Source organism: Paramacrobiotus metropolitanus, unplaced genomic scaffold (assembly GCF_019649055.1).
Source record: "Paramacrobiotus metropolitanus isolate TYO unplaced genomic scaffold, Prichtersi_v1.0 Parri_scaffold0000004, whole genome shotgun sequence".
NCBI classification, from domain to species: domain Eukaryota; kingdom Metazoa; phylum Tardigrada; class Eutardigrada; order Parachela; family Macrobiotidae; genus Paramacrobiotus; species Paramacrobiotus metropolitanus.
Genome location: NW_026570224.1, coordinates 2,231,361 through 2,255,212, shown reverse-complemented (window position 1 = coordinate 2,255,212; position 23,852 = coordinate 2,231,361). Strand labels below are relative to the sequence as shown.

Below are 23,852 nucleotides of genomic sequence, written 5' to 3'. Positions count from 1 at the left end.
AACAATGTTACAACAATGAAAGTTTAGATGCAGATACACACTCAGTTTTTGCAACAATAATAAAAACCACTACCTGATCAACCGCGACAATACGAACGGATTAGAGATATCTTTACGCAAATATACAGAGTACTGTGTGATTTACTAGCATTCAATGCAAAGGTGAGCGTAGATGTCAGCGATAACCAGTTTCTTGCTGGTGTTTCAGTCTAGACAGGATGAGGTCATGAGATGAACGGCCAAAAGTCATCCGTGCACTTTTTAAAATATTTTGCGTCACGTTTAAATGACGCGGAAAGCTGTATACACATAGGCGTTCAATTTGGGATGTGTGTTTCTGTTTCAGAGTTCAGGATTTACCTTTAAAAAAGCTCCTCAGCTACTGTTACACATATATCACACATATGACATGCGATATTAACTTGAATAGCAACGTTTCATAGAAAACATTGACGTAAATATCAGAGTATCCGAGTAGAGCAGAAAGTAGTACAACTTGTTCCAGAAGCAGTAATTATGTGCTTCTTCCCTTTTCAATTTTCCAACTAGCGACGCAGCTATCATATAATCTTCTACTTTTCAGTAACAAATAAGCAAAAGAATGAAAGCATCGGTCAGTTAAAAAACATGGTACTGTAAGGTCAGTTTGAGAACGCGCAGCTCCTAGAGACAATTGATTGGCTGTGGTTGTAAAGAAATAACAGAACAGTAATTTGGAAAATTTTAGTATTTGTCATGTACATCCGACGGTCAAGCATATCTGAGAACTAGAACCTGCGCTTAATTAGTGCATACCCCGTGTGATCGCGACACTCATTCTTCGTGAATTGTGCGCTAATACAGTGTATTGTACTTTGTATATATGAGCTCCTGCGATAACCTTGTGCCATACCGTTATACCATTTTCGACGCACGTTTGCGTAATAAAAACAATACGAGCTGATACCTCTCTACCGCCGCTATTACTACGTAGGTACATATATGAAGTTGATCGTTGACCAGCTTCCGGTCGTTACTGCTGCAACTGTTCCAAGCCTCTCCCTTTCATGCTATTGGTAACAGCAGAGATCTTGGAAAGGGTACATCACCCCATTTAACGATACCAGAAGAGCGGTCAAACCGACATTTAATCCTACAAACACAGTATCACTGTAAAAAAGTTTCGTGGAGCATTTTAGAAGACGTTTTTAGAAGACGTTCCGGGTACAGTACAATCTTCTGATCTTTTATCAAATTAAATATAGTGGAGACGCGTTTATTGTATGTGCCCGTTGATGCAACTAGTGACCTTTAGCCACGTACATTTCGTTGGCGCGAGTTCAGCACTTCACTTCCTTATTTTTTGTGTTCTTTCTTACAAATTTTTTAAATGAATTATTCCACTCCTTAAAACGGTTGTACAACGTATAAATTTATTTAGACGATACGTGGAAAATTTATGCAGTTTCCAGGGATATAAAGACGAAACTGTAATCCTGCAGGTGTTTGGGATGTTAAATTGGCAATTGAGAGAGATGTCTGTACTGTTAATTTGTGCCATCTACACTACCTTTACAACTGCAATTTTAAGGTCAAGCAGTCAAATTAATTCTCCTTATGAATCTCGATGTAAGGGACGAGACAGCAAAAATGTATAATCGGAAAGTAAACCGAAATTCGTGTTCACCAGTCCCAAAGCGCTGACTTTCGAAAACCATGTTTCATCATTTTAAAAATTACAACTTTGTTATTAGACAATGTGGGCAAAATGCGGCAGCAGCAATACCAATGGCTAGAGCCGTGGCGAGAGTACAGCCAGAGCCGTCTCGTAGAAATTGTCTATTAATTTTTCAGTCAAATAACTTATATACGAGTATTACGGCGTACGTGACCACAGCGTTCGCACTGCGATTTTGTCACTACATAGCGTTATCGTTGTTGAAGTTTAAACAATATCACGGTAGCGGTTGGTTTGCGTTATCTCAATGGACTTTGATTCTGACAGTTTTCTCAGTGCCTTTTAAAAAGTCAGCGCTATGTAACCGGACTATTATTTGTTCTCTATGAACGTCGGATGGTTAATGCAGTTAGTCCGAGTACAATTTTTGTCAAAATATATATTTGCAGCGATTAAATGCTCATCGGTACATGATTTTGGATATTGTTCAAACTGCACACTAACCACCCTAAAATAAGCTAATATTTCAACAGGCTCAGTTTTTTGCTTGTATATTTTTATGTAATTATGGGAGAAATTTTTTGGTAAACATGCACTGTTTTCTATAAAATATTTTGATAGTTCAAAGAATAAACGTTCCAAAGTAATTTCACTTTAAACTGAACTTGGGATCACCAATAATTACACACATCCTAACTTTACTGTACAGTATTGTTCCAGAATGATTAATTTAAGAATAAAGACTCCAAGGTTTTAGGTTCACAAGGTTCCACAAGCTTCCATAAAGACTCCACAAGGTTCACTCCACAAGGTTTTAGGTTTTCTGAGGTTATCTACATCTGTTTGTATCTGTACTTACATGTTATGCTTAGTTATATTTTAGGGAAGCATGTCCGTTATGTGTGTATTACCTATATACTAATGATAATTAATCAAAAATTTCTAGAACAAAATTTCGCTCAGAAATTTGACAGATTGCAAACATGCGCACCATACGGCAAGAATAATGAATACTGGTTTTTGTATGTCCCATACGCAAATATTCCTGGTTACGTAGTTTTACTTTTACAGGGTTAAGGGAAGTCATGCACTCAGTTTTGGGTACCATATATTCGTACGTGTACATGCACGAAAGCATTCGCCTAGAACAACTAAAAAACATATTTTTTGCATTGCTTTGTGACACATGCATTGTGTAGCCAGACGACTTCTATACAATGGCATGAAAGCTTTGTGCGTGCAACATCCGGTTAGGTGGTAAAAGGGAAGCAAAATCCTAAAACATTCTAATTTGCGTTTCGAGACACCCGAAGCTTTATGGCGATCCATCTTCTCGCTTTCGCAGTAAATGAATTCCCATTTATTTACTAGAGATTTGTTTTCAAGGGTGATTTTCAGTTATGGAGACGAACGGTACCGGTGTTATCAGTAGCAAGTGAGTAACCCATGGAGGTAGTATCATATCAGTAGTATCATCATATTGAGAACTTGGAATTTTGCTTAACATTTGTGCAGATAGCGTTTAGCTTGAATTAGAGAAAAATTAAAGTAATTGACGATGAGCTCAAAGGTTTTATAGATAATACAATTGTAGAAGATTAAATTAAAGTACTTCGAATGAGTTTCACAACGAAGGTGGGTGACAGGTAATTTGGCATGGTTTGAAGATTTTCAGCTTCATGCAGTAAATCAACAGAAAGAAATATTAATACTCGGTAATCGGTTACATGAAAATTTCCCAAAGAAACAGGTCAGAAGTAAACAAAACAAACACGGAGATTTCCCCCAACACCAGCTCAGTGCGCTGCAGTTCCAGTACGATTAGTCGGGCGCTCCACACGTGCCTTTTTTATAAACGTTAATCATGGCGCGCACCGAAAACGCTGGTCTCAAATTGTCTTTTGAGATACCGTTGTTTTTGTAACACCGGGAGTCTGGGACAATTTACTTCTTCGTCTCATGGGATTTCGGCACGACTTTGACCTTTGACTTTTTACGGTTGCTTTAGGAGTCGACGTAAGCACTCGTATGACTGACTAGCCGGTTCTAACAAAAAGCTCTTATACAAGACAAGCAGTTCGCAAAGAGAATATTGTAACAGCAGCAAAACACGCGGTGGAAATAACCGTGGCTATGGAGCCAAATGCAACAAAAACCACCCAAATTTATGAATAACAAAGAGTTGCAACTCAGGTAAATAATAAAAGCGATGAATAATAAATTTTGAGAAGTGAACAGCACAATGTATGTTTAACGCACAGCATGGTCAAAAAATAATTCTACGCTCCATGAGGTGAATGAAATTATGAATCACTTGAGATGAAGCAGCGAAATGTATAAATTTTTTTTAAAAATAATTTTTTATAGAATTTAAAAACGTTTTTTTGGCTATACTAATTTTGTTGTCAATTCATAGATCGTTTGTGCAGTTAACTTAAATAAAATCCTCCCTCCCGTTTCCTTCTTCACGGAAAAAAATTTCTTGTTACTTTAAATTAAAAATAGGTAAAGTATTATAAAAGTTAAAGTTAAAAATCTTAAGTAAACTATATTACTTTTTTTACGTTTGCAAGACATTAGAGACGATTTATAAGAAAAATGCTATTAAAAATCATATAAAGTAAAATAGTGTTATTAACTGGCTTGTTAGTAGGTATGGATCTCCTGCTTTTTTTAATTAAAAAAGAAAAAACGAAATAAAAGCTGAGATAAAAAATATTTTAAAAAACCTTGGCTATAATATCCAGATCACACTTGGCTATAGGTAATATACAAATATCACAACGTTATGACCCACAATAATTAAAATCTATGTTGAGCTGGCTGGCTATAGGTAATATACAAATATCACAACGTTATGACCCACAATAATTAAAATCTATGTTGAGCTGGCTGATTACAGGATCATCGTGCAACACACCTTTGTAATCGTTCAATCTCTAAAATGCATTCATATGGATACTTTTTACCAAGAATTTTCCGCTTCGGAAAACAGTTGCATAGTTCAAAGAGTATTAACAAGAAAGTAGTGCAGAAACTGCGATGAGATTGGTGTACATGTGTTATACGGCCTGTGCGGCAGTATACAAATGTATACTCTGCGTCCAGTTGTATCGCTAATGCGGGGGAAAATTAAAGAGTACTGCACAATTTGCCTTTGTAATCTACGAACACATGATAGCCCGCATAGCAATGCACAATTATATTGAAGATCACAAGAAACGACTGCGGCTTTGCCTCTGCCATTCTTTTTGATCTACTCTGGTTGCAAAACTAAATCGTAGTCAAGCTGAACAGACAGAGCGATAGAGTACAGAGAGAGTTATCAAGGTCCGGCCGCACTATGATCTGCCTATGCTCAAACATCCGCCGATGCGATGACTGTGCAAACAAACCATTCTATTTTCTTCGGGACCCGGTGGCCATAAAATACCGGGTCCGGTGAAATAGGCAATTCACATTGGTCTTCGCTTGGCCAATAGCTGTCATAAAAACGAGCATGTCTGACCAATGGCTATCGTGAATACCGGTATCACACTGGAAATGCCAGTGCCGATACAAGTCAATGGTTATGGAACTATTTTTCTGCTAAACTACCAGGGCATGATGGGCATCCATTCCCGATATTATTATTTTTATTTTGTGATTACGGATGTTTTCTCGCTTTATGATTATGATTGTAAATAAAGCCCTTATTATAACGGTGGTGTTTATTACAGAATTATGGCTTAGTAAACGGCCGCCATAGAATCTGCTATCTGCTATTAGTTACAAATAGCATATCAGTTTATACAAATACAAATAGCATAATATTATGTCACATTAATTTCATGGTTATTGTGCCTATAGACCTATATCCACATAGAATTTAAATTTTGTACACTTTAATAAGCAATAGCCACCAAAATAACAATGATGGCAAGCGCTGGCAGTTGATAGTTAAATTTCAAACATTAACATATTTGTATTATATTTGTTGATTTGTGGTTGATTATTACCATGAACAGGGACGTCTTAAATTCACGAGCGCTGTGTGTAGCTGCAGTCTAGTTGTAAATGGAATGAGTAAGCTGGAACACGTGGCATTTGGAAGGCTAGAAGCCCTCCCTCTGCCTGGTTCTGAGGTGGGGCTTGTGCTCTTACATCGCATCGGCGAAAAGTTTCTACGCTCTGTCCGGACCTCTTATAAAAGTAGCTCTGTCTGTTCAGCTTGACTACGACTAAATTGCATAAGAAAACTCGCAGTCTGCCGGTATCTTACGGGTTAGTCCAGACAGTGATAGGTATTGCATCTGCTCTGCGTACTGTACTTACTCGGTAACTTTAGTTATAGTTGTTCAAAAACCCGACTATAACTAACTAAGCGGGATGTGGACAGTAAGGAACAGGTGTTGACTAGACCGTATCCGGTTCGCAGGTAGCCCTGTTAAGAGCCACCGGTAACCACGATTTTCATTCCGTATAGCAGTACACCACTGGATTACGCTAACATTGTAAGCAATTGTCCAAAAAACGTTTGTATAGCACTCTTGCTCTGTACAGACAGGTCTGTAGTTGCACGCCTAGATGTTTTGATAGTTCGCACAGAACATCCAAACCGAACATTTACTGGTCGGTCTTTTTTGGTAGTCGGGACGTTTAAATGAAGTATTCCCATAAAGGATTGTTTCGAAATTCTAATCAATTCACAGAAACGTTTGTGGTGTAGGAACTATGGGTGGTATTTCACACCGATTCGAACGCATATCAGGGGCTCGAGGCCATCGGTTGATTAAAGTAATGAAGTGCAATTTTTTATTGTGTTGGTAAACCCTTTTTTTGATGAAAAGAATTTCTGGTGTGCTTTTACTACAAGGTTCACTGTTGGCCTTCAGCTGAGAGAATTTCGTACGCGAGAATATTTTCTAGTACCAAAAGGAAGAAGCTGGCATCAGTTGGTAACATTTATTACTAGTATTGTTTTGGTACATAATTGCATTTTTGACTAAGAAACCATAACATGCCGTACCTAAAGAATTTATTTAATTTTAAAACAATTTAATTCAGGTTCTACGCAATCGTAAATAGAGAGTTTTTTAAGTCAGTTTAAACTTAATTTAAAATAATTTAATTCGGGCTCTACGCAATCGTGCGTACCTAAATAGTTTTTTTTAGTCACTTTAAACTAACAGGTTTACCGATTTCACAGACCTTGAGTTTTTTTAAAACAAAGCACATATCGGTCCTTCTGGACCATACTGATCATAGTTTACTGCACATATCGGTTTTTCGGTTTATTCAGTGGTTTGTTGATTTTGTTCCATCCAGATTTCACGGGGCAGCCAATTACGTTATACATCTTGTTCCTTGATACAGATCGGTGACGGAGACTCAAGTGTACTTGCCGTTCGAAAACAGCATCAGCCGATTATAGACCACCGCGGCGTCTGGGATCACAGGGAAGAGAAATGAGCGGTTTCGGTTACCGAATTGATAAGGATAAGGCCCAGGCCCAACTGGGTGTCGGGCTGACGGTGTTATTCACATTTGTACATACGTTGACAATGCTGCAGTGACGGCTAAGCAAATCCATGGCATCCGTCCACATTATACAAACCCCGTATTTATTCCCCTTGTTTGGTATTTACTAAGCCGATCGAGTTGTGTTAGACTTTCGCTTGCCTTTCCGGTGCGATAACTTTCAATGCCAGTGGAGCGATTATTAATGATTAGATGGAGAATCCCTGTCAAGCTCAGGTTGTCGTCCTGTGTCATTATGTGCCGGTATATTACAAAGCCGGTCGCGCGCTTTAACTGGGAATTACATCCTTTGCAAAGCAAATCTCACAGTGGCAGCTGTGCACATGTACACACGTAATGTACGTGGAGTATTTGTTTTTTGAGATGGTGAAGTGATATTATTATTTTTCATATACGGACAATGATGTGCTCACAAAGAAAACAGTGATGGCTGATCACCTGCATATCCTAACGGAACTATTGCAAGTGTTTAACGATACGATACCGGCAAATGATACGCTGGACAATGAGGAAGAATTGCTAAATGCGGTGTCGTTTTGCTAAAAAATCGACTATCGGACTACATACAACCGGACGACGATGGATTAAAAGCAACTTCTAACGATAATGGAGAGATACATGATTTCCCTATAAGCTATCGGATTGTAGCAACAATTATTCATTCGGTGATCTTTATTGTTGGGGTAACGGGAAATATTATCCTAATTGCCGCTGCTAGACGATCAAGGAGTCTTCGTACATCAACTTACACTTATCTGGTGCGTTTAACACTTGGCAGAAATTTTAACCCGAAATTGCACTTACCGTTAGTTTCATTCTTTTGCTTAAACCTGCAATACTATTCAAACAATTCTGAGTACGAGTGCCATCAGGGATCGAATTTATCAGATCAATGTCGTAAAATGCATTGCAAATTTTTAAAAGGTACATTTAATTATGTGTAACTCTTGAATTTCAAAAAATTGCCTGACACAACTGTCGCAACTGGAATTTTCTCAGTTAGTCATTTCAGTAGCTTTACCTGATATCATAATATCTGCTGTCACTTTAAGCAGTGATCTTCTCGTAAACTTTAATTACAGTCTAGTTTCTATTTATAACATGACAAATCTTAGTGAAAAAGCCTTGAATGGCAGTATAGACTTTAGAGGATGAGAAACAGGAGCTACCACAATGAAGTCCAGGCTCACGTGGGCGGTTTGGACGTCGTGTTTTCTGGACATATTCGTGAAATGCGTTGATGTCTTATTTTATTCAGTTTTGAATAAAACGCGTACGTAAAAACTTTGCGCAAAACAGGTCGTCCTTACACAATTACGAAAACATAAACCCTCACTATCAGTTTGAATTGCCAGTACCTAATTCTTGTTTCAAGTGCAAGTTATGGCCGGTAACATAAAAACGTTGTACCATTTGATCGCTTTTTCGCCATATTTTCGATAACTAGTTTGCATTATCGTCAATTTTTATTACCAAGATTAGCAAACAAATGGTTAATCTTTTGTTAAATTATCAGTTTTACTGTTTCCCAATAAGAGGCAGACAAATGGTACAGACGGTAAATGTCCTTCAATTTGATTTTAAACGTAATGGAAAATGAATTCCAAACAACTAGAATAGTGAAGGTAACGCTAGGTTTGGCGTTTTTTCTCATCGATCTTTGCACGCTCCGTAGATTAAATAAGAGGCTAAACCGAATTGATGCAGAATATTTATTTACAGACATAAAACATTAACATCTAAGTTTGCAATTACGCAACCACGCCGATGTAATTAATAACAATTTGGGGTACAGGATGACACCACATAATGTATTCCGTTGTCCACGTGTAACCGGATGACAGTTGACACGCGGAAATTAGCTTCTCGTACTACTTTGCATTTGTAGCAACTGCGTCATTACAATAGTTTTAAAAATATAAGTATTATGTTGCACGGTACACACTTACACATGTCCAGTCTGCAAGTACAATCCAGTCATGTGTCACATGACTTGATTACCTTTATTAATACGTAGGCAAAGGACAGAGCCTTTAAAATATTTTATGTGATTTGCCTTTCAACAGCAACGCCACATTAATACTAAACATTGAAAAATTCATTTCTGCACGGTCTTTAACACTTTCAACCGTGCTGCCGATGCGGTGGATGCTTGTATGTATAATAACTGTTTAATTTAAGCAGGATGTTCACTTGCGATAAAAACTGCCACAGTATAACTTTTAATCCCTGATTTGCGTTTAAAGTACGCAAACATCCCAGAATTGGTCTATACATACAACACAGTTTGAATATACTGATGTGGCTGTTGTAATTGAATTTGTTATGCTTCTGGCAGTAAATCCTATACAGAGATATGTCAGAATCTGTGTAAGTAATGAACTTCAACCGGATGTACTTAAGAACATTTAAAGCAATTTTCGGGATAAGTGTGGATGGCTTGCCGGTGGTATGGATGTCTGGCCTTAACGCTTCTGTCAACACAATTCCTGACCAACCGCACTGCCCAATCCATACTTTTATCCAATTTCCTCTTCCGGCTTACAGCAGACACTTACGTGGCAAGAAAGCCATAAGAAATGTTGTTTCCGCTTTACTTGACTTAAAATATGCTTGAATACGCAAACATTAAAATAATTGTACGTATTTTCCTTTAGAAAAGGTAAACTTATACAGGTAAATTTCTGCTCCAGAAATATGCAACATTACCAAAAACTGTTATGTAACCCATGATAGGCTCGATATACACTACAGATAGATCATATTTTACTGTTCATTTTTGCACGAGTGTAAACAGTAAGCCGACACCTGTATAAGATCGCTTTGAATTTCATCATGAGCACTATCAAGCTGTGTTTTGACAGGTGTCATTATCGTTTGCTGATCTCCTCGTGCTGCTTACTGCCGTTCCGGAAGCCATAATTAGTCACCATGTAGGGAAACGATGGTTGTTTGGATCAGCCGGGTGTGCTGTGTTTGTCTTTCTAAATTTTTTGGGGATCAATGTCGGCAGTCTAAGGTAATAAAATTATTCGCAATTTACTAGTGTAATGCATAATATTCTTGAAATGCATATTCTTTAGGTAGTTATGCAGAAAATGCATGTAACTTTGAGCGTAATGCTGTTTTCCACTTTGCCCAATCTTTTCTTTCGATATTACTGCAGCATCGCATATAAATCTAGTGTCAGAAGTGACAGAGCTTTATTCTAGAACTTAATCATCAGGCCAGGACGGAAATGGCTTGTATCCATTAGTTAACTACTCTCCATCTTTAGCACCGATATACACTTGTACAAGTATTACGTTTTACAGTGTGGGTATCTCAGCATTCAATAAAAGATGGCTGTCGTTTTTGCGTTATATTGCATAAAGATTGTTACACAGAAACCATGTATGCAAGCCATGCATCATGATGACGGAGCAAAATATCGATATCGCTCATATCAGTGAGCCAGTGACTGCCACATAACCGCTGTCCTGTCGTAGTTACTACTTAAAACAAAAATTAAATAAATAATTATGTTTTACTGTTAAGCTTCTAATGATCTTAAAGCTTATGGAAATGTGCATGAGAAAAGAGGAGCAAGTGCTTAGTAGCGGGGTACGGCCGTATATTAATCCTCAAATTGCGTAAAATGGGCGTTTTGAATTCTTTAAGATAAGCCGTGGCGATTTGGGAAGCGCGTAAACAGTTGATTGTATCACGCCATTTCATGGTCAAAGAAATCCTTTATATCTTTTACGATTCGCTTATGTACAGTATCATGACCTTTACGGTGGAGCGCTACATCGCCATTTGCCGCCCACTCCTGGCTTATCGCGTGTGCACCGTGGAGCGGACGAAAAAAATCATCTTCTGGGGATGGATTATTGTCGTCGCGTACTGCTGTCCGTGGTTTGCCCTGACGGAGGTGAAGACGGATAACCACTACAAAGATCGTCAGCAGTGTCAGTTTCGCATGTCAAAAGAGCAGTACAGTGCCTTTTTCATTGCCGATTTTGCCATATTCTACTTGGTCCCGCTTTTAACCGCCTTTGTCTCCTACGTTTACATTGGTAATGCTGTCCGGAAACGTCAGAATTCCGCAACGTCACGGGGGGGTTCAATGCGAGTATCTATCCAGCTGGAAACCGAACAACAGCCGTTACGCTACCGGCATTCCACCAGCGCCGGCAGTGTGTCGATATATCGACATTCCTCGCGCGGCGCTCATCCATGGCCACAGAAACAGAATAATTCGGTAAGTAATCACATTAAAAAAACATCTCCATGTCAGTGTCTGTCGCACACCACTGACCAGTCTACAGGGATGTTAAGTCACAGGGCGTTGTATAGTCATTACACAAACTTATTCTAAACGGCGAGTACTAGTATTGCTATTGGTTAATATGCAAACTTCGCCAGTGATTTTGCTGACGTGATTAATTTGTCGTTTTTGTTAGAGGTTTTTGATTGAAAGTACTGCAAAAAGCCAAATGATGCGACAGCTTGTATCAGCTGCAGCTGCACGCTAATAATATGATAGTGTAAAAAAACAAAACGTCAACATAACGATGAGCCCGAAGCTGTTAGGAGGCTGTATCTTGTTGCATCTAACATAAAATACCTTTCTTTATTTTGATTTATTGTACACGATCTATCGAATACAGCATAAAGAAATACTGAACCGCGTGTCGGATCCAGAAAATATAGCAAATCCATTAAAGTTTCAGGCGTGGTATTTGAGTATTTGCATTTTGCCGAGAAAAATTTGCTATTGATTAACACTTCACTGACAATCTCGAAAATCATTTCAAATTTACTACCGATCTGGCTATAAAGTGCGTTGCCTTAGTCCACTTCGACTTGAAGATACTTTTCGTCATACAGTAGATGCCGAAGTACGTGCCGGTAGTGTTCGTGTTCGTGCTGATCGATTAACTGTGGAACAGCAGCTTTACCAGATGCATAAGTTTCGCATTTTAGTTAATAAAATTTTGCTATAAAATATTAACAAAACCTTTTAGTCATTATGCTGTTGTAATTTTATGCGCTTCGATCGTTTGTCTCAGTTATTTGATACAAATGCTGCGACTACGTATATAACACATGTTGCAGGTGAACCGGATGTTAATCGTCGTGGTCATCCTCTTCGCTGTTTCCTGGCTGCCATTCCGCTTGCTCCTAATCTATAACTCATTTGTATCGCGTTCCTGGCTGGATATTTGGTTTCTGTTGTTTGCTAAAAGCCTCGTTTATCTGAACTGCGCAATAAATCCTATTTTGTACAACATTATGAGCCAGAGATTTCGCCGAGCGGTGCGGCAGACGCTCTTTTCCTGCTGGCCAGGTGGGTCATGGGAAAACAAATCGTCAGTTTGCATGACTCAATGGAAAATTTCTATTGGTGACCTTTTGTACTGCATATAAAAGTAATAAAACAGACGTTTTAGTCGGTTACATTATGAGTTATTTTTTGATAGGTTTCGAGTTTCGCCGACAGTCCATTCGTGACCGCAGCAGCACGGCAACCCTTCCGAGTGTTGTGCAGCTGAAAGTGGAGACAGTCATTACCGGGAAATTTCACGAAGACGACTATTTTGTTCCCAGAGTAGCCGTATGATTCGTGATGGACAAAAACCGCTAATCGCACGAAAGCGTGATTTGTACAACGTTTGTGGCGATTTCCATGATCTAAAAACTGTCTACGCGCTCATCTGTATTTAATACGTTGGCATTTCACTTGTTTTACGCTTATTGCCGGTTCTACTCTTGCTTTCTCTTCAATTTCTACTTTCTAAAATGTAATAATGCACATCTGTTGCGATTCAACGTGAGATTTAATTGGATTTGTCGCTGTTTCACATTTTGATGTAACATTATTCGAAATGTGAACCTCTACTGAAAAATCAAAATTCGATCAATACAGGAAAACAAAATTCGGGTATTTTTTCTGATAAGCCGTTTAAATTATACCAAAACACGTAAATTTTTCTGTCGAAACAACTACAATTAAGTAATACACTAAAACATACTGAAGAAATCAAGTTAACAAGATCGTGACCGTCAAAATAACGACACTACACAAGCCATGGTAGTCGATGGGCCATTTCCTTTTTTTTGAACAATTTGTTTTCTACGCACCATCAAAACAAGCACATCCGCAACTGCAGTAGAGCAATAAAACTGCAACCCAAATCGGGTAACACGAAATGGAGCTACCGTCAAGTTAATGTTCAGTAAGCATCCATCGCAATCTCCGTTTCATCGGCTTCGTCAATTCGCTCGGTTCTCCTGGCCTTGGTCCCACAGAACTTTCGGACCTCACTGGACTGAATCCGCACGCGCACCATGACCTCCTCCACGCCCTGGCTGCCCACCGACCCACTTTTTGGCTCTTCATCGCGACCCACTTCCACCACGCTCTTGTTAGCCAAATCCAGCACCGATAGGAAACTACGACATACTTCTCCGACACTGCTCTTCCGCACTACGGCAGCCAACATCTGCTTATCGTCCCGATGCTGATGACAATCCACAACCAGTGCCTTTTCGTACTCCTCCAGATTGAAGCCCAGAGTGGTCGGTTCGTGGATGGTTAGGAAGGTGTTCAACTGGTTCTCCCACTCACACAAATCCACGTGCACCACTCGACTACTTTCGGAGTCAATATCCGACGCCATCTCATAATCACGCACCGGTGGATTTTCGTTTGTTTCGCGGAGAAAACGGCCTTCTTTGCGCATCGTAGCAAAAAGATCGTCATGCTCGGGTGCATCGGGAATAGTGTTGTTTGGCAGGTCAATGGGCATATGGGTGTCTTCATAATCTCCCGGTGCATCTTCAACATCTTCGGGAATCTGAAAATTTGGAACATCCGGTGCAAAAGGATTTCCGACGTTCGATGTTCTGCTCGTAAACTGCACAGGCCCGTTTTCCGCGCCATGCTTTCGCTTATTATTGGGTCGTTTGACCTCCACGGGCTGCAGCCGCTCAAAGTAACGTCGCAGCACTCGTCCAAACTGACAATGTATTCCATCTCCCCCACCCGTTGTGGGAATCGTCCAGAAATTCTCAAAGAATACAACTTCTGGAGAGCGGGCAGGTGGTTGCGTTTTTCGCATAATCCGACGGCTACGCCGTCGAAAGGGTATGGCATCGTTTTCCGGCTCTTTTGGGCTATTTCTATCGACCAGATTTCTTTCTTGTAGTGATGCACGCACCGCGAAAATCTTCTGGAACGGAACCAAGGGGGTATGGTGGGGTCGTTCGGGTCGGCCCCGACTAGGAGGGATATTGGGAGGAGGCATCATGACCGTCGGATTTGGGACTTCTTCTTGGTGCAAAGTTAAACCACCATCGAAATCGTGTGGTGCTGCATCCATTTCAGCATCATTCGGTGCATTTCCCGGTTTGTCACCAGGCACGGGGCCTGGCATTGGATAGACGGCATCATCGACAACCATATACGCATCAAGGTTGTCCAGGCTTGGTCGCCCGGGTGGTTGTAGTACAATGGCGACGGCATGGTATTCATCGGGATGAAGTTCTTGTAAAGGAAAATACCTACAGCCACAGAACAATCAGTTGTAATAAAGTTATATCAATTTTTATTAACGGAAGTTCGTGTTAAGTAGTGTTAGCGCCAGCTACAGTCAGCAAGGACCACATAGCTTAGATTGCTAACAATAAAATACAGTAATGCTTATCTGATCACACCACTAACACAGAAACTTCCAGACCACCAGTCATGAAAATTAAACTTTTCAGCACTTCAGTGAACACTTCAGTGAGCTGACCCACCCTTCGGGATTAAGCTTCATCGTGTTGCAGCGGAACTCAGCCCAGTCGGCGCCTTTATTGCCGCGATCGTCCAGATAGGCGCGGATCTTCTCATGCTCCATTAGCCCCAACGACGATGGTTGAGCAACGGCTAAGTACTTCTCTTGAGGTAGTTGCGGAATATCTGTGGCTAAAAATTTATGTGCTGGGCGCTTTCGCTGGCCGGTTTCGGCTGCGAGGATGGAATGCGCAGCAGCCACAGAGTCATCCAGGGGAATGGCCAGAGGATGAAGGTGAGCCGCGTGGGCACGCGGCTGGCGCTTTCTTTTGTCTGGATCTTCGTCGTCTCCATCTAGACCAGAAAAATCCAGAATCTCAAAAATCAATTAATACACAGGCAGTCCAAATTTTTCCATGAAGTGTGATTGAAGACCCTCAGTTTTCATGCAAAAGAAACCAAAAGAGACCAATGGAATAAACAAAAAAAAATAAATCCAGAAAACTGAATTTGATGTTACCAGCCTTTTTATGCAAACAAAATACACAGTTATGTAAACGTTTAGTACAATTTTGATTTCAGCTACAGAGAGACCATACCAATTTTCAGTATAACGAAAAACTGGATATTGATAATTACGCACTATGGATTTTAAAACTGTTGTATGTTGTATATGGATTTTAAAACTGTTGTATTTTAGAACTGTTGTACGAGTATGAACAGTGTTTCGACGTTTGCTAATGACTCCCTAAAGAATCTATGGCCTACACACCTTTTTCATTTTCAGTATGGCTTAGAACGGCGTCCATCCGCAAACAGAGCCGTGCACTGTCCTCGACAATCTTCGTCCAAATCACGGCTGAATTGTACAGCGTGCTGGCTGCTTTGGTCAAGCTCAGCTTCCTGTCGTCGTCTTCGCAGACAGTTTCCGTTACATACTCCACCGCCTGCTGGAACTCTATCAGATTTTCCCCCAGATTAATCTTGTTAATATCCAGCTCTCGAATGTTCGTATTCAGTAGACGAATACACATAGCCAGGTTTTCGGGCAGAGGATTGGGAGGGGCGTTATTTTCGTCCATTTTCTAAGAAGAAGGTTCCTTCAGATAAAACCTCTCCGAAAACGAGAATCCAGACGCAGAATCACGGGATGACACTGACAGGATAAAATGAAGTGCAGACGATACTCAATCAGCACTGCAGTCTATCGGAGGAAGAATCCAACAAAAACGTCTGGAAACTTTTTGAGCACGCTGCATATGATCCTACGGGTAATACGTCATTACTTCTATAATTGTTGATCTTAAAAATATGTTAATTACAGCTCTCTCGCTGCATATCCAATCTGCAACGCAGACTTACCACTGCAACGGACAGCCGCAATTCAAAGTCAAACGACAAACAATCCAAAACAAAGGGAAGAGCTCCAAGAATTGTAAAATTATTAACAAAGGAACATAGTTAACACTCAACCCTGGCGATAAACACTGTGCGCCTTGATTCCAAATTTTACCTGAGAGAACATAAAATAATCAACACGATAACTTCAAGCATTCCGTTCTATAATAAAACTGGCCAGTTCCTTCCAGTTTCCATAATACGAATTGGGCAAGTTGTTCTGTATGAACTGGCACGGAGAACAAGTCCGACTGCAACATCTGGCATCCCGTGATCTGTGATTCTAATCGAAAACAAAGTAATCCTAAGCTAAATCCAGTTATGCACAAATAAATATTTCATCATATTCGACAATAAAAGTTTTACTGTAAAACTGTAAAATGATATACAGCAATTGTGATTTGTAAGTACTTCTTTTGCCAGGGTGGTTGGTTTTTGGGGTCTGCAAAAGCAAACGGTTTGCAAAAAGAACAATAGAAGTAGATACGAAAGACGCCTTGTACTTACACGTTAGTAAAGCTATATCCTTGACAAGGAACTCAGGTTGCACGCTTTGTTGTAATTTGAGTGACAATCTGCGCTCTGTCTGCTTCCGCCAATTCAGCTGGAAGTGCAACGAAGTTGGTCGTAGGGGGGGATGAGACCTATTCCAGTATTCCCTTAGATGCTCTTCTCTAGCAGCACCCAGTCTTCCTCAAAGCTTCTTCGAAACAAATTCTCGGGAGTTACAGTAGTTAGTTATAAAAAGGATGGAATAGGGAAAGGATGGATGGCTAATTGGCTATAAAAAGGTTGGGTCGCGTTGGTGCAAGGAAATGGATTTGAAATCAAATGGGACGTTATTCATACGAAACAGCTAGATTCCAGCAAGCTTTAGCTGACCAGCTGAGAATAAAAACTGCGGTTAACAGTAAACTGGACTTATCAATCATATTATCATCATTGCAAGTTATTGCGTAAGTATCGTTATTATAATTGATCATTTGCTTTATGTTTTATCAATAAAACAATAGTCCCAAGTTTCCGTAACAGTATACGTAAAGGGTATCGATTCGAGAATCGAGACACAGCTTTATTGATCATTGCAAATGTGCCGCACACTGCACAGTTCGATCTAACCATGGTAAAACAATTTTCTATAATTATACAATAATTTTCTAGTTCATGCGGCTTTCATTACTTCTTAGTTTTTCCATGCACATTTTTTTGCATTCGCTTTGTTTCAATAACAACGGAATTAAACATGACTGCCAAAAAACAATAGAGGCTTCGTGTTATCTTCTCAGCCTCGTTGATGGATGATGCATTGCAACAGCATTAATACTGCAAATTCTTTGCTAAAAAAAGAGCATTGAAGGCCTGTGTTTCTAGTGCGGCGTCTACGAAATGTGTTTCCGGTGGACAATTCTCGCCGCACTGCTGCGACATCTCACTTAACAAGCCATTTATCTGTCAAATTTGTTCATTATTGCACCACATATGTAAACACTGATTAGCAACAAATGCAAAGCGTCTGTCCGCAATGTAACTAATTTCGGAAGGCTTTAAGCTGTGAGAAATAAGCGTTGATAAGGCATTTTTGTGGGGATCGTAATGGCGCGATCGTTAGAAGTTCACCGAAGAAGTGACCTGTGCGCTTTTTTTAGGAAACATTACGGAAGGATTCATTATCATAAATGGAACTGTTAACAGCGAAACGACGTAAACAACATTAACTACGTCACCGACGCAAAATTAAAGGTCGAAGCCGGAAAACCAACACAGCATAACGTGTTTTTCAGTGCCGACATTCTGCACTGCCAAGAACTGTCCATAAGCAATAGAAAGTACTTGGCATTGCTTATTTAAGTAGTAAAGTACGTTTAAAGTAAGTATTACAGCCATTTCTTATATTATTAAGATGCATCCGCTTATTTTTACGGAATCAATGCAAACACCCGCAGTGAATAAAATTTACATATATACACATAAAACTAATACTGTAAACAGAGTTTTACTAATACTGTAAATAGAGAAGAAAGGAAGATTGTGGTCTTAAATTGGTGTACAGTAGTTACTTATTTAACTCGTTTTAGTTTATTTAGAATCAAAGAACACAGTACGGCTGGTAATTATTAATGCACATTGCACTGTACAGTTGATTTAAATGACATGATCGCGTATTTAGCCGTTATGTAGTAACTTTGGCACGTGCAAAATTAATTGCTCTTTTCTACATCTGTTGGTAAGCCGATAAATTCATCGGTGAAAGTTGTTCAGTTTAACCTTACCGACTAAAAATTTTTAAATAGAAGGCTTTATTTGGAAGTTTTTAGCCGGAAAGATTATTCTTATTGTATCGAATGCCGATCGTAGTTTTTTTAGCTGAATCAAATTTTTATTCGCGTTATGAGCAACTAAATTTTGACGCAATCGTAGTTGTAACTTGCTGCGATAGGAACCTAATCTTTAACTGCGCACGGCGTTCCATGGCATCCGAATATATCTGAAAATAATTCACTCATTATCCCCAGTAAAAACGTTACGATAAATAAACAGCCGTTTTTCAAGCATGAAGGGCGAAGAAACCCCATGATCTGCATGTTTTGTGTTTGGTATTTGATGGTCTTGACCTTTACAACTTCACCGTCTCCCTGACACTGTACTTTCCGTAGCCTGCAGTACTGGCAGGTTGTTTGCATCGAAAATATGCATGGAAGAAATTAATCATCGTTGTCGATGGAGCTGAGCAGGGCTTATGTACTGTATCGCTTCTTTTTTTAGTTTTGTTTTTTGGCAACACTCTGAGTTCTAAATGACCCGTCTTCGTTACGCTAATTCTCGTACCGGCACCGGATCATTCCATTTGGTTTGCTAATCATTATGCAGATTCCGGTTGTATGTACGGCATTAATACGTGTGTAACATACAAGTACAGACTATAGTAAATCTAACGTATTGTACGTAAACTTGTGGGAATTTTTATTATAGGGACCTACGAACCGCACAAAAACTATATAAGAACATTTGCTGCACTTCTTTAGCTATTTTGACAGGCTTTAGTTCTTGACTTTTTAGCCGCGTTTTTTTGGGAGCAAACAACTTATTTACACTCGTGTTATACACGTTAGTCAACCGAATTATATTACACTCAAGGATTCTGTACCAGCCGCTCAATATGCCGTTGCAGTAAGTGAAGTACAATTTTGAAATAATTTTTTGTGATCCAGTTTACTGTTTTTTTTAATACGCAAAATAGCTGCTAATAAATTGATGAAATAATTAAAAATTTATGTTTACTATCTGACGAGGCCTCCTCTGTTTCAATCTTATATAGGCAGGAGAAGGCGCCTAACCCGTACGAAGCTCACAGGTAACAAATAGATAAAGAAACACTAAATATCTAGACAGTCACGAGTTTTTTCCATTTCAGCATTCTTGTCGCATAATATACAACAGCTGCAAAGCAAACTGTTTCTAAATTATTTTTTTGTACATATCTGTTCTGTATCCTATTGACGACCAGTGGCAATTTCCTACTGTACTGTATGGTGCATAATTTCGTGTGCTCGTCCAGTTGGTTACCCGAACCTAATGTGCATCAACTGGCGTCAAGCAGTCTCGAGTCCCGACATAATTGAAGCTGCATACAGTTTATGTGTTCAACGGCATAGTTAGAATCTCACGTTCAAAATCAAGTACAGTTTAAAACACAAAATGTTTGCACAAACAAACTATTACTCCTAAAGTAATATCAAACGTAAATATCACTCAGCACGCATTTTATGCGAATCAGCTTTGTTAAACAAGATGACTTCTTTTATCGCACAGAAAGGACAGCACGGGTGTGGAACCAAAGCCGGCGCCCAAAAGGTCAGTCCGACCAACCACACATCCTTGTTTCCTTACTTTTCAAATTATTATCCAGATTTTATTTGTATGGTTAAATTTTAGAAAGGATAGCGTCGGCAATTACGTTATACCTGATCATGCAAGGTAATCATGCGTTAAAATAATATGATAATTTAACAGTAAGAGATGTCTTCGTGTACACACTGTCAACTAGCATCCTGTACTATACTACCAGGTCAACGCTATATCTATAAGGCTAATGGGATTTTTACTGTGATATTTAATGCGTATTACGACCAACTTCCGGCATATTTTACCTCTTTTCGAGTTAAAATTACAAAACTCTACACAAAAGTAGTGATCTGCTAAAGATGGTACCAAAGGCGCCATAACTGGATACTCGATACAAGTTATTCGCCTAAATTTTATTTTTTTTTATTCTTTTCAGAAAGGACAGCTTGGATACTGTGGCTCCTCTGATCGAACGACGGTATGCATATATAGTAATGACCGGCTTAACATTTACATTAAACTACCGAGCAGATATATGAATACCTACAGTAGAATGGTTATAACCAAACGCTTACAATGATGTACTTATTTTGTTTCGGTTTTTAAACTTTCAAACTGTATGTTTTAAAACTTAGACGACGCATATCAGTTCTTTATCTTGTAAATATTACCGTGTGACGTAAAGAAGCGGGATTATATTGAGAAGCCAAAACGACCGTTGAACTTCAAGGATGATGCTCGTTTGCCGGTTACTGAACCGTTTTAGGCCGACTAAATGCTGAAATTAGCATTCTTTCTTTGCAATAAAATTTCTATTATGGATGAAATAATTTCTGATCAGTGAGCCTTAACGCTATATGAATTCTGACATATTCGCAATGTAATCAGACATTTTTTCGAGTGCAGTCAACTTTGCGCTGCTGGCAGGGTCATCGTCGTAATGCTCTAATAATCCATTTTCTAGACGATCAAGCATCTGCCAGGAGGCACCGCCGCCAACTGGAAGGTAAGGAGTGACATCTTTTGAACGTTTTCCAGAATGAGCGGTTATCTAATAACGGATCTTGCGAACGAATTTCGACTTGCCAGTTAAACCGTCTGATGGTGATAATTACCGTTAATGTGACTTTCAACCAGTGTCTTCTTGACAATTTCAGACGAGGTAGCGTGGATATCTTTGAAGGATGCCCGATGGGACGGTAAGAAATTTCAGGCAGCTCGAATTGCGATAAACATCAATCATTTTAACAGCATGCATTTACGTAACACGGTTACAGAAAATCAAAGGAAAAAACTGTTTTAAATGTTATTTACAGTAGTTTCATACACTCATAAAATTTTAAATTGAGATGGTTTTAATTATTATATTTCCGAAGTAGAATGACTTTATAAGGCAAGCACTGTATAAGATAAGCACGACAATTACAGGAGAGCCAGCATCAATCCCAATTCACCCCGACTGGAGCCGCCGAGCATCACGCCGGAAACAACCGCCACGGGTTCGCACATTATTAATCTGGAGTGCCGTATCAATTCGGAAGTAGAGCCGGTGGCCACGTGGTATCATATGGATGAGCGTATCAAGAACGGTGAGCGCGTGTCCCAAGGCGTCAAGAAAGACGGTGATGCCTGGGTGGCGTGGCTGCGTCTTAAAGAGGTCAAACCCAAAGATGCCGGCAAGTACACCATCCGGGCGCAGAACGGTGCCGGGGAGAGTTTCGCCACGGTGTTTTCCTATGTGGAAAAGAATAAGAACGCCCACAACAACGAACGCCGACCTTCAATTTCCGACGTCAAACATTACGAGGTCAAAACGGCAGCGGTGCCCAAGCTGCACGTGTAAATAGATATTCTTATGTTACATTATTACCAATAATGTGATTATTGTAAACATATTTCATGCATATTATACGCTTCGCTGTATACTTCTGATACTTCTGATTTTTTATTCATACCCACTTATGCTAATCCCGGAACTTTGTGCCGTAGTCACCACATAGCAAGTTTGATAAATCAAACAGAAAGAAATAATTGCAAAATATTGGCTGGTTACACTTGATCACTGACCAAACGTCATCTGCTTAAGTATGCAAAAAAAGACGCAAATAAATCCCTACTCAGTGTTGTACGAGTAGTTGCACAAATACTGTAATTAATGCAGAAAAACGATAACAAATTATTGCACAAAATTTACTGTGGCATTTTAGTTGCCGATAATTCAACAACAAAACCCGCAATGCTGCGCATAATGCACGCATATAACGCTACAGCAACTGATATTCAGATATGCAAAAAAATTACTGCGGACAGAAAATTTGCTGTTATAGTACTTTGCTGGCTGTGCTGTTACACCTGAATATCAAAATTTTGCAATTATTCGTATTATTAGATGAAATAGCCTTCGCTTCCTAATAAGTAATAAAATAGTGTACGAGTAGACTTTGTAGTAGACTTCAACAGAACGCTTAGTAAGTATCATAATAGGCAACATCCTAATTCACATGACCAGTGCAACTGCTTTCCAGTGGCAATATACATGTACGGATATACCGTCAAAAATACAACTAACCATTATATAATTAGCAGAAAAGTACCACAAGTGTTAATCTTACGTTACCAGATCTCTCCACAACTATTTGTTTATCAAATACCGGCGCACCGCATCTGGTTTAACAGAAGCAACTGCTACCGGCATCGTGCTGTTTTTTCTCTTTCAAGTTCAAGTTTCTCACATGCAGCCGCTCGACAGTTATTTTCAATATTTCTTTCTCTCCGTGCTCCGTTTCACAGTGTTCGGCGTAAATGTTTAAAAATAGTCCAGGTTTGGGAACTTCCAGTTTTAAGGCACACAAGAGCGGACAAAAATGGACACGCCGACCGGTGCACGAGTCATCACGTTTTGCTTGACAGATATGATTAAGAAAAAGTTTAGACAAATGCTTCAGCACTCAACTTCGTTTTCGTTACTAATTTGGTGAATACATGACATCAGCGTTGTTATTGTTACGTAATTGGCGTTTTCTTCCCGGTGTGCCGGGTAACACATGCTACCATGTTTTCAACAGATCACGCGTTCGGAGAAGTGATGCACATCACGTTAGCCGCTTCTGCCGGCATATCGGTTATGTGATGATTTGGACTTTTTCCTTTACCCACGCCTTTTCGTGTCTTGGCTGCTGCTTCCGAAAAAACTTATTTTATTGTTTTACAATCAATTGCTGTCTGGAGATAGACGACAGCACAAGTTATATTAAGCTTTTGTCTTGTACATATGACTTTAACCGCCATGCTTTTTTCGCACATAACACTGTAGCGCTTTACAGGCATTTTTTATGTAGTATGCAGGCATGCATTTTTATACAACATGCACTATCCTTCTTAAATCTACTTCCGTTTGCTGGAAACGTTCTTGGTGTCATGATTTTGTCTTGTTTCTTATATCTGAATTGAAAACCGAGGACAATTAAAAAGAATTTTGGAAACTTTGTAAGCGCAATCACTTAAAGCAGTCAAAATTTAATTGCATCGAGAATGACTTGTATAAATTGTGCTCCATTTGCAATATACTCGTAAATTAGTCGACTCAGTTTTCAGTGCTCATCCCACCAAATGAGGTGTGCAGTGTGCACCCATGTGCTGTACACTGAGATTCGATGGTAGATGATGATGATC

At 39.5% G+C, this 23,852-nt stretch overlaps 3 protein-coding genes across 7 annotated transcripts; 2 read left to right on the top strand and 1 right to left on the bottom strand.

The window, feature by feature from the left end:
* Positions 1-9,321: 9,321 nt before the first annotated feature.
* LOC129600633 (thyrotropin-releasing hormone receptor-like) lies at positions 9,322-13,095 on the top strand. 2 transcript variants are annotated; one of them, XM_055499175.1, is made up of 5 exons: positions 9,322-9,547; positions 10,042-10,196; positions 10,940-11,420; positions 12,278-12,509; positions 12,643-13,095. In XM_055499175.1, exons 1-5 carry the CDS (start codon positions 9,503-9,505, stop codon positions 12,780-12,782), a joined length of 1,053 nt encoding a protein of 350 aa, XP_055355150.1. In that variant the 5' UTR covers positions 9,322-9,502; the 3' UTR covers positions 12,783-13,095. The 2 variants fall into 2 exon arrangements, with proteins under 2 accessions (XP_055355150.1, XP_055355157.1); XM_055499182.1 differs by lacking the exon at positions 9,322-9,547 and adding an exon at positions 9,762-9,816.
* LOC129600609 (uncharacterized) lies at positions 13,008-17,174 on the bottom strand. 3 transcript variants are annotated; one of them, XM_055499157.1, is made up of 6 exons: positions 16,845-17,174; positions 16,749-16,779; positions 16,302-16,620; positions 15,712-16,204; positions 14,963-15,293; positions 13,008-14,725 (listed from the first exon to the last, which is right to left on the bottom strand). In XM_055499157.1, the coding sequence occupies exons 4-6, from the start codon at positions 16,019-16,021 to the stop codon at positions 13,396-13,398; spliced, it is 1,971 nt and encodes a 656-aa protein (XP_055355132.1). In that variant the 5' UTR covers positions 16,022-16,204; positions 16,302-16,620; positions 16,749-16,779; positions 16,845-17,174; the 3' UTR covers positions 13,008-13,395. The 3 variants fall into 3 exon arrangements, with proteins under 3 accessions (XP_055355132.1, XP_055355123.1, XP_055355139.1); XM_055499148.1 differs by lacking the exons at positions 16,749-16,779; positions 16,845-17,174 and having other exon boundaries at positions 16,302-16,730; XM_055499164.1 differs by lacking the exons at positions 16,749-16,779; positions 16,845-17,174 and having other exon boundaries at positions 16,453-16,730.
* Positions 17,175-19,325: 2,151 nt separating this feature from the next.
* LOC129602353 (uncharacterized) lies at positions 19,326-22,306 on the top strand. Of its 2 annotated transcripts, XM_055501349.1 has the most exons (8): positions 19,343-19,505; positions 19,654-19,689; positions 20,148-20,189; positions 20,271-20,312; positions 20,617-20,658; positions 21,145-21,186; positions 21,338-21,379; positions 21,609-22,306. In XM_055501349.1, exons 1-8 carry the CDS (start codon positions 19,495-19,497, stop codon positions 22,021-22,023), a joined length of 672 nt encoding a protein of 223 aa, XP_055357324.1. In that variant the 5' UTR covers positions 19,343-19,494; the 3' UTR covers positions 22,024-22,306. The 2 variants fall into 2 exon arrangements, with proteins under 2 accessions (XP_055357332.1, XP_055357324.1); XM_055501357.1 differs by lacking the exon at positions 19,654-19,689 and having other exon boundaries at positions 19,326-19,505.
* Positions 22,307-23,852: the final 1,546 nt, after the last annotated feature.